This window comes from Schistosoma haematobium, chromosome 3 (genome assembly GCF_000699445.3).
Source record: "Schistosoma haematobium chromosome 3, whole genome shotgun sequence".
Taxonomy (NCBI): domain Eukaryota; kingdom Metazoa; phylum Platyhelminthes; class Trematoda; order Strigeidida; family Schistosomatidae; genus Schistosoma; species Schistosoma haematobium.
In genome coordinates, this window is record NC_067198.1 from 7,145,234 (window position 1) to 7,156,437 (window position 11,204).

The following is an 11,204-nucleotide window of genomic DNA, read 5'->3' on the forward strand; positions in this document are numbered from 1 at the left end:
AGCAATTTGTTACGATTGGTGATGTAGTGCGATAGTCATCCGATGTCATCTGTAGGTAACTACTACGCTTCTACCTTGCTTGATTCGATATATAGCGGCGTCTCAATCGGAATTCAGTTGTTTCATCTTGAAACTAGTGACTACTAGTGAAAATACGATTTGTTCAACCTAAGCAAGCTCTTTCCTACTCGATAAATACCAATTAAATAACAGAATACAAAGTAAAATTTGATTTGTTGTTGAGAACAGTAATATAAATTACCTATTACGTTGTATTTCTCAGCTTTACACGTATAACCATATTTTTTTGCTTTAAAGTTTGTGAAAATCTAGTCGAAATAATTTACAATCAATATGCGAATCTGTATTTGGATTACAAAAGACAAACAAACAAATAAATAAACATTCAGCAGTTTTATTCATTACTCTATTTTCATGTAACATAGTGCTTTAGTTAAATGAAATAAAATGTCACAGATTGAAATCATGAGTCAGTTGAAGTTAGACCACCATGGAAAACCTGGAAGCAGTGGACAGCCGTTTCGTCCTAGTATGGGACTCCTCAGCAGTGCGCATCCACGATTCCGCACCCCGCGGGATTCGAGCCCAGGACCTACTGGTTTCGCGCGCGAGCATCTAACCATTAGACCACTGAAATCTCTAAAATCTCCACACACCCCTTCTGATAATAATCATCTGCTCACTAGTGACTGACTTCAAGAGATACTCCTGGAGTTCTAGTGGGAAGCCGTTACCAGTGGAGTTCAACCAGGTCTGTTGTGAGATATCAGTTCACTGAAGACAATGGTATACGGTGGCGCAACTTCGTGGATTGGTTGAAGTTAGACATTAACACTGTTGGATGCCGACTCAGTGGTCTAATGGTTAAGTGCTCGCGCGCGAAACCAGTAGGTCCTGGGCTCGAATCCCGCGGGGTGCGGAATCGTGGATGCGCACTGCTGAGGAGTCCCATGCTAGGACGAAACGGCTGTCCACTGCTTCCAGGTTTTCCATGGTGGTCTAACTTCAACTGACTCATGATTTCAATCTGTGACATTTTATTTCATTTAACTAAAGCACTATGTTACATGAAAATAGAGTAATGAATAAAACTGCTGAACGTTTATTTATTTGTTTGTTTGTCTTTTGTAATCCACTACATTTGACATTATTTCCCCATCTTTTGTGTTGCATAATCACGACTTATCCATTTGCTCATTGATTGGCTAGTGCAAGTAAGATATCAAAATCTCAAGGTCACTTCGAGAGTCACTTAAAATTGACAATGTGGATAGTGTAGTAACAATATAGTAAATCGCTTCATTTACTAACCGTTTTTAATTAAGAAATCATAAGCCAAAATATTTCTAAGAGATTAGTTGAAGCCATGAATCACATAAATAAATAACAGTCGAATACATTCAACAATAATATTACTTAGTGAATAATCAGTAATCATGAATTAATAGTAATGTGCTCATTAATCTCAGGTTTTTGATTATTTTAAGAAATATTGGAGCTTAATTACTGTGAAAAATTAACATAGTAATTATTGGAACTAAGACAGTGATGAATTATGCAGTTAATGAATGTCGAAATGTTTCTTCGAAAATCAACTTTAACAAGGTGAAAACATACCGATTGTTTCTTATTACTTAAACAGGTGTTTATCATTATAACCAATGAAATAATTTCAGAGGATGATTTTTGTGTAACTAAATGAACATTAATTTCAGTTCTGTTGTAATTTTAACTTCTTTTTAAATGTCATTACAATCATCATTCGTCTCTTTCTTCTTCTTTTTATTCTTCTTCTTCTTCATCATCATCATCATCATCAATAAAACGAAGATTCCATATGTAATTCACTGACTTAAATAGTTTAATTTCAACGGATATTTACACTTATTACATTTCGAACAGACTATAATTAATTTTTGAAGAAGTTTCATTATCATTGACCAAAATAGTATTCTTCTTCTGGGTCGTATATATATATAATATAGAAAGGCCTAGTTTATTTTGATGGTACTTGCTAGACAAAATGTCATGACTTAGAAATAATGTTTCACAATTCTTTATTTTACCAATGCCACAGTAATTATTCCATTGATTAGTATTGACATGATTGTCTTTTTCAACAGAATGCAGTTAATTTAATGAAAATGAAATGTAGCAAAGATATAGCTTGTGACTTGATTTCACTTGTTGATTTAGCATTCTACACTGACCTATTACCGGGTAGTATGCTGACAGAATTTTATCGTACAATTTTACCTACATTAGTGAGAAAATGGAGGAGGAGTCTCCCTTCCCTATGATAGCACTTATGCCAGTGTGTATGCCATGGGACATATGGGTCCCCAGGTTATTTATTTTAGGCAAGCATGTAGCATATACTTAGTAAAAAATTCCACAAAAACAGCTGTCACACTTTGATGGCGATGTCATGAGTAAATCCAGATAAGTCAATCGGCTTTACCAACCAGGTTTCTCTATTCTGTATAACTGAAGGGGTACTACTGAACATTTCGGACAATGATAAGACTTAAGTTCGACTGAGTTATTAACATTGATGTTAAGTATTCTATTATTATCGATTGAGAAGTAAGCTTTCAAAATCTTGCTGAATATAAATCATCAGCCAAGTACTTTAGGCTAGTATTCACTTTTAGATCACGGTACTTCATGTGAGGGATAACAGCGTCGAAATCTCCATTAGAGTTTGAACGTGTGGCTCAATATTTAAAAATGAGTTTATGGTGGACTTTGTCGGGAGCCTTTCGATAATTTTTCATAAATTCATCAGAAGCTAGAAGATCTCTAAAGAATACTTGGATCATTCTGGAATTTTTAAAATCTCTAACGAATATCTAAAATTACTAACTGTTGGTTTTAGCATGTTTTTCCGGAAGGTACTATAATCTCCAGATAGTAAGTAATAATAAAAAAATCTCCCGTTTTCCGTACATATTCTGACCTTCGAGCATAGGCTAGCTGTTTGTACTTAGTGCTAAGCTGAGCCATCGTTATACTTCAAAAGCAATTTAAAAATACTGCTAAATAGATGACGTACCCTATCTGACTTCACCATTGTTGACTACATTTACAGAAAAATTTAAACTAAATAAGCGAGTGATATTTTGTTACTTAATAAGGTACTTTGAAATGTATGGTTGTGTATGTATAATAGAAGCAACAAACTAGTATTGTGACCGATGAAGTTCAAATACTTAGTGAGTGCGACTGTTCTACACTCGATGATATTGTATATTTGTTTAGTTATATCAAGAAATGCTGAATGTGCAAACTATGCATCGTTACATGATGACTCAGAAGCTAAGTATTTCTGTACTCGTAAGATAGCATGAAAGCCCAGAGGATCGATCACATTTGGTGTGGTGTGTGCACAGTACTGATTTATCTGGTACGGGTGTAATTCATCTACATAGTTCAACCTAGCTTTTAGTGTTTTTTCAACTGATATCAACACATAATAAAATCTATCTTTGAAAATCAATAAGTTTAAATTTAGTAATAAAAAAATTTGTTGACAGACCCAATGAATTCTGACTTTGTTTTTTGATTTTCTAAACTTCAGATAGATATATTCCGTCAGTTAATGATAATTTATCAAGATATCTATTTACGCCCAGAGAATATTACATTAGTCGATGGATGTCTGTCACGGATCTACGTGGACAACCATTAGCTGTAAGAATAACTAGTACTGGTCAAAGTGACTCGACTCCAACGAGCTGGTCTGATCTCAGTGGTATTGAACCAATCAACGGAATAAAATGTGTTTTAGACCCGATATATCCTATTGGACAACGTCTAAGCCAATCAGCATCTGTGTTTGAACATTCACCCATACAAACTCGTGACATTACGCCTAATCTACATTTGCATGTAAACAATTTTAATCGTATTAGAAGAGTTAGTTCAAGATGTTTTACACGAAAGCATCAATACAATACAGTATTTGGATTAGATCCTTGTTGGTCAACTTTATCTGGAAGTCAATTAAACGTTATTAACAATAATAGTGGAGTTAAATGTCAAATTGAAGAAACATCACATTATGAAAATTTATTGGAAAAACGTAGTAAACATAACATTGAAATCGACCTTATTTGTAAAGAAAGTCAAATGTGTATTCCGCAAAAACAATCGAAAATTAAATCGTGTGAATTTCTAAATGAATCTATATTGTCTTGTAAATTATCGAACCGTATTAATAAATCAACCGGTGTTATCAATGATGGCTCAGAGTACAGTAATGTCATTACATCAAATCATACAATAAAACATCATCAAAGAAAGGTTAAATTGTCACCTAAAAAACATTTCCTATTCAAAGAACTAGATCATATCTGTATACCATCAAAAAAGTTTATAAAACTATTTAAATTCAAACGTAAAAAAGATGCTCATTCTATTAGTGAGAAATTTGGAACACAATCACAATTAGAACTAGCTAAATCTGTAAAAACCTTATATGATGTTGGACAAAGTTTACTTGAAAATTCAGGAGATAGTGTAAGTAATCTGAACATACTTGAAATTCAACAACAACCATCATGTTCATACAGTACTACTGATAAATTTAATCTAAGTTGTTTAAGTATCCACGTAGATGTGGAGGAACAACCTATCAAAGATACAAACAATGATGATATTTTTCACCAGTCACAATGTTTACAAGTCACACCGACTCAATCAGCGGACTTCTCTGACTCTGGATTATGGAGTATGAGTCAAATGGCTACTGAAGATTGTACTAATTCACTACAACAACATCTCATATCATGTTCAGAGAGTCCAGTATTCCATTATTACACCAATAGTGACAATAATGATTATAATAATAGTGATCAAACAAATGAGATACGATTACAGAAATCAATCACAAGTCCAACAAATGAATCAAAGTTTGCAGAGATAAGACTATCACCATGGTCATCGTTAGAAATAGGAGATGGTCAACGGAGTAAAGAATTCAAATTAGAAAAATCAAATCAACCTACTGATGCTACTACTACTATTACTACTACTAATAATAATAATAAGACCAATACTACAACTAATATATCAAATGAACATGGATTAACTTGTATTCCTTTGAACCAAAAAGCCGGTGTGCAAAATGATACATTTTTATTATTAAACTGTAATTCTGAACAATTCGTTAAAGATCAACTATCAAGTCCTTCAGTTAGTAATATAAACGAACTTAGAACAAGTGAAGCTTTAAAATTATGTAATAATGATAATAATAAAAATGTAACTCACAACTTTAATGGTCCTGTGAAAAGCCAAATGTCTTGTACACTGAATTTGAAGCCTTTTTGTTCAAATTCAACCTCTTTCGAAGAGAGTAAAAATGATAATGAATCATTACACTCTCGTATTTCGAAATCAAAACAAAATTCTCCTCAAGAAAATTATGTTTCGTCAATTTATCTTTCGAAAACACATAATAATAATAGTGACAACGCATCCTCTAAAGATTTTACACAGCTTTCGACTTTTCAACAAAATTCAGTAATTTCGCGAATTGTGCAAAATAATAGTATGTTGTCAGAGTATAGTTTACCTTATAGAATATCTACAACATATGATGTAATTCAGATATTCCCTACTACAAAAATATATGATATAAATAATAAATCTGAAAATAATTTGTCCACTGTGAAAGTTACTGATTATAAACGATCTATCGGCACTCATTTAATAAACAATAATGGTAGTTTGAATGTGGATCCCCTTCAAATAAATCAAGATATCAAAGGGATTATGATATACCCTACATTAGAACAACAAAATCCCTACTCTAATGAATCAACTCCGTTGAATACAGATCAAATGATGATGATCAATTCACAAATAGAAATTAACGTTAACTCTTCCAAGGACTTATCATTAATTAGTGTAGAATGTGAGAATAATTCGACATTTGATTCAGATATTAGACAAAATATGAATCCCTGCGTTATAAACAACATACAAACTTTAAAAAAGTCGTTGATGGAGTCAGAATGTACAACTCACTTGCCAATATCATTGAGTACTGATACATCTGAAAATAACCATTATTTAAATAAAAGTTTCATTCAGTCACTGGACAATAATGCAGAAAACCCTGAATACCTTAACGTTGTTACTGGCCATCAAACTAACCAATTACAAGTTACAAACAAATGTTTGCCAAAGCAGCCCAATGAACAATTGACAACGACGCGAATTATTGAGGATATCACAGAATTATCGTCCGCCCACGTTTCTACATTATTCAACCAACAAAAGAGGGATCCATTAATTATTCCTGATCATGCACATGATGTACACATAGATGAACGATTAAGTGTCGGTTCACTTAACGGGTCCATCAGTGACCAATTAGCGAATGATCACTCAGTGCCGTCAACCCAGGTGAAACAAATCTTTTCATCTATTACGGAAACATCACATGAAGATATGAAACCATTATATTCGAAATCAGATTTGAATAATACCCGGACCTTGAATGACAATTATTTGTTGGATAATTCATGTCAAAATTGGATGATGGCGTTATCAAATGAGCTTACCAATAGGATAGATGATTCATCGGAAACGAAATATGATTTTGGTCAACTAACCAAAGGAATGTCAAATGACAGCAAAAAACTGTCCACTGATCTTGAAATCAACAAATTACCAACCGAGAAGAAGGTTTCTTCAGACGAAATAAGTCAGTCGTTGACAATTTTACAACCCCATAATGAAAACGTAGAAGTTTCATGCAATAAGCTTCATACACCTACTAAATGTCACAACAGAAAGTTTTCCTTGAACGAGGAGGATATTTCCATTGATGTCAGCTCGACCAAAGGTGACCATTTACAAGATCCACATAATGAACTGACTAATAGTGAGCAACCCTTTGTGACTAGTACCGCTGAATCGATATCTTCAAATGTTAATACATATTATACGGGTGGAACGAATTTCTACGTTACTGAACCGTTATATGAGAATACCACAATCGATTTGACAAACCTAACTCAGTCAGTAAGAAAATTATCTATTAGCCCTGATAGTCTCAATAATAATGTACTGGATATCGACGCTCAGTTCAATAAAGTCATTAAAACAGAGAATGGTCTTATTGACTCTCGAGTTAAGGATGTTTTGCAAAAGTGTTCGTTAGAGGACATGAACACTTTGCCAACTATAATTAACACAGTAAGTTCTTCATCCATACAAGTTCCATTATTAATCAAAAATAAGCCTGTAAATTGTTTAATTAACAATATCATATTAAATGAAGACAGTTTAACTGCAGAAATGAAATTATTAACCACACTAAATAAATTGCTGAGTGATTACACGATTACCGACTATCCACTCGAAGAGAAGAATACATCGAGTCTGTTGTCATCTTCAAATACAAATAACTATTCTAGACTGAAGATGGATCATGAAACTAAGAATCATTTCAAAAAACCATTTTTTGACGTGCCTTTAGAAAAACAGTTTCACCATGGAGATCTTGAGAACATCACTGCACCCAGCAACAAAAGACATAATGACAGCTTACAAACTACTAGTAATGATTTTGTTCCACCGAAAAATTCAGGTGAATTCCACGAGTTAGAACAAACTATTGAAGACACTCCAGATTATAATGATAACGAATATTATCCAAATACATTGACCTCGTCTGATAATCCCATGACAATAGAACCTATTACAACTACAGGTACTACCGTTGCTCAATCTCCAAACCAATCTACTACAAATTCAAGTTCATTATCAAATGTAAATGATAATCTTGGAAATGATACTTTCACAGAACACTCTTCATTATTTCCCATTGATTCAGTAAAACAGTTTAACGTTTTGAAAGTATCAATACCAGATAATACAGACGGTTCAATATTCAAAAAATCTGTCAGTATGATTCATAAGGAAACTAGAGATAATGCTGGACGGTTGATTAGTCTGCTCGAAAAGGATACAAAATCTGCTAATCAGTTAGATTTAACATCCAAGGATGTATTTATCGAAAATAAACATACATGTACAGTCCCATTGATTGCATCTCATCATGAAGAGGACTGTCATCAACCACGTAGCATCGACTTGTCTGAGAAAACTGTTAACTTACTAGGATTTGATGACTCTTTCTTAACTGGATTACCACAAGCAACTGACGAAGATTTACTTTGGACCAAAATTAACCATTTGCAGTATCCACATGACCAGAGAACTAATAGTGAGAAGTCGTTTATGAATACTGCCGCTGCATCATTATCTTCAAATGTAAACAAATATTGTTCGGACGGAACGAGTCTCAGTGTTATCGAGCCTCTAAGTGAAAATTGCTTAATCGATGTAAAGAAATTAATTCAACCTATTCATAATAATAATACATTCAATACTGACACTCGATCCGAGTTTACTAGTCAGTTAGATGTGACATATAAAGATGAATTTATTGAGGATAATCATGCATGTACAATTTTATTGATCACAGCCTATAAAGAAGAGGACTATGGTCCGATGTATGGCATCAATTCGCCTTCAAAAGCGGTTGATTCACTAGGAATTGAAAACTCTTCATTATCTAGATTACTTGAAAGAAATGCTGACAACGATAACGATTATATGGCTAGTGATGCTACTACTACTACTACTCCAAGTGTTGCTCCTAATGATGACACTGTACCACATGATTTAATTATATCTCCTACATTTACCGATAAAACAAATATATTATTATCTAGTGATATTTCAGATAATATTGAACTTAAGTTTGACAACAGTTTATCTTCACTACCACCTAGTCGAGATAGTGAACATTCAGTGAATAATTCACTAAATAATTCCTTGGAGTTAGATTTCAGGTCAACAATAAATAAACTGTATTCTTTAATGCAATATGAATATGAGTTTACCGATAACAATAATAATTATTGGATTGATCCTGGTAGTTTAAACGAAGATGTTGAAACTATAGCACAGCCAATGAGATCGATTGCAACTGAAAACTCTTTAGAACAGCCAGAATGTACATTTAGTATTTATAATACACCATCACAACAGTTATCAGTAGTACCAACAGCAGCAGCAGCAACAACAACAACAACAACAACAACATTAACAGCAATACAAAATCCGGTTCATCCAATCAATGAGATTTATATTGATGAAGACTATATTGCTCATTTGTCATTAGATGATAAAAATACGAAAGGTATTCTGGAACCTAAGGTAGGTACACAATACTGTACTGTATCACACTACAAACTTAGCAGTAACCAGTGTTATGTATTATAATCTACATTAAAAACTAACTGTAGTTTGAAAACCAATAAACCTCTGAAAGCACTAGACTACTAATTCGTCCTATTATGTGGGACGCTTGAGTAGTAAACATTCACTACCCCATAAACGATCAAACCTGAATCCTTTAGGTCTCGCGACAAACGCCTAGCATCTAGGCTACGGAATCAGAATCTATTAATTTCAAATTTTAATTCCGATTAATTTGCGATGTTACACAACTATTATTTAATCTCGCTGTTGGTCACAGTTTTTCGCTAGGACTTCAAAAACTACCATTCAAAATTAGTTACCAGTACAAAAGTCAATCATATCGAGTGAGAAGTCGTTACCCACTCATAATATTGGCAGATGGTGTCCCACTATCATGAATAAATTAAAGTTAAGCTACCACACCAGTAGATCTCGCCCAATGATCTTGACGTGTTTGCATGGGACACCAAAGTTCCTGGATTCGATTCTCGGTCTCGGGTGGTGAATATGCACTCATGAGAAGTTCAGTACTAGGACTAAATGGCTACCCGGTGCTTCGGGATTTCTGATATTTATCTAACTTAGATTGGTCGTGATCTCAATAAAATTATCAAATCAGTTAGAGGATAGCACTTATGTTTCAACACTAATGTTGTTTTCTCGCAAATCATGTTTGTCTCATTTATCTGATAATCGATCCATCAATGTAAGTCATTATTGTTTGTTCAGATTAATGTATATACAAATAAGAAACAAACCATTAAAGTTTCATTAAAATGAATTCCAATATTCACATTGATTATCGTCTGTGTATGTGGAAATGAAGGTATTTATTTACTTTGTAGTTATATTAATAAGAAAAAAACACTTCAGCAGTAATAACGATAATATAGCTTCTCAATCACTTTTTCATCATGTCTCTACATCAACTTATATATTGAATTTATAGTGACAAATCAATACTAGTCGAGTGGTTGTGTTACATAATAATGTTATCATTTCACAATTTATTATGAAAATTTTATCGAATGCGTAACTAAGTGATTGAAAGAGAGAAGATAAGATAGTTATAGAGATTACAGTAATTACTTGTGAAAAAAATCTTCTTAGTAAGAATGGATATCCCATTAAACTCATTAGCATGCACAATAATGAGACAAAACTAAAACTGATGGTAATAATTACTCCAAAGAAGATACTTTTCTCAAAGTTACAGTTTAAAACGATACAGCCAGTGGAATGCTAACATAAAGGCTAAGAGAAGCTGTGCAAGAAACACCCAAGCACCCAAGCTGTATGCCTTTTTTTACAATCGTTGGGTGACAAGTACCACCAACAAAGACAGACTGCATGAATTCGCCACATCGATATACTTTTGACAGTTTGACTGTCCCTGTAGAGTTAGTTGAGGACAGTTAAAGTTTATTGAGAGATTTATTCTCATTCACTTGGTTAAGACAGAACATCAAATGGATTTTAATGAGGCTTCCAAAGTTATCCACAGATTTTCATCAAATTTGCCCCATGTTTTATACAATAGTCCTTTGCACACCTCAGAAGCTATCTCTGTTCTCATCCAGAAACCTGACTTATGTAACCAAGAGAAGTTTTTAGGTTACCTATTTCAGATTTGACTATTGACTGAGATCAAACAAAAGTGAGTAAATCCACTTTCACTGGCTTTCCACGTTTCTGCCACTTTTGTGTCCATACATCATCCTAATGTCTGTCTCCATTCTTTTTCAACTCTCATTAGATTTACTTTCCATCAAAGTATTTTGTTAATTATTATGTATTATGTAATCTGACAACTGCTGATCTACATATTTTCAGTTTTTACAAATGATTACCGAAATTGAGTAAATACTCCTTCTTTCAGTCACTGAGTTGTTTATTTG

At 33.4% G+C, this 11,204-nt stretch overlaps 1 protein-coding gene across 2 annotated transcripts in view; it reads left to right on the forward strand.

Annotated features, from left to right (window-relative positions):
* Nucleotides 1-11,204, forward strand: part of MS3_00004909 (uncharacterized protein) — a gene marked incomplete at its 5' end in the record, with an annotated part of 59,064 nt that overhangs the window by 23,745 nt on the left and 24,115 nt on the right. For both annotated transcript variants that reach the window (XM_051212887.1, XM_035731545.2), the window contains one exon: nucleotides 3,602-9,261. In XM_051212887.1, the coding sequence (XP_051068812.1) occupies nucleotides 3,602-9,261 (5,660 nt within the window). The remainder of the gene's footprint in view (nucleotides 1-3,601; nucleotides 9,262-11,204) is intronic.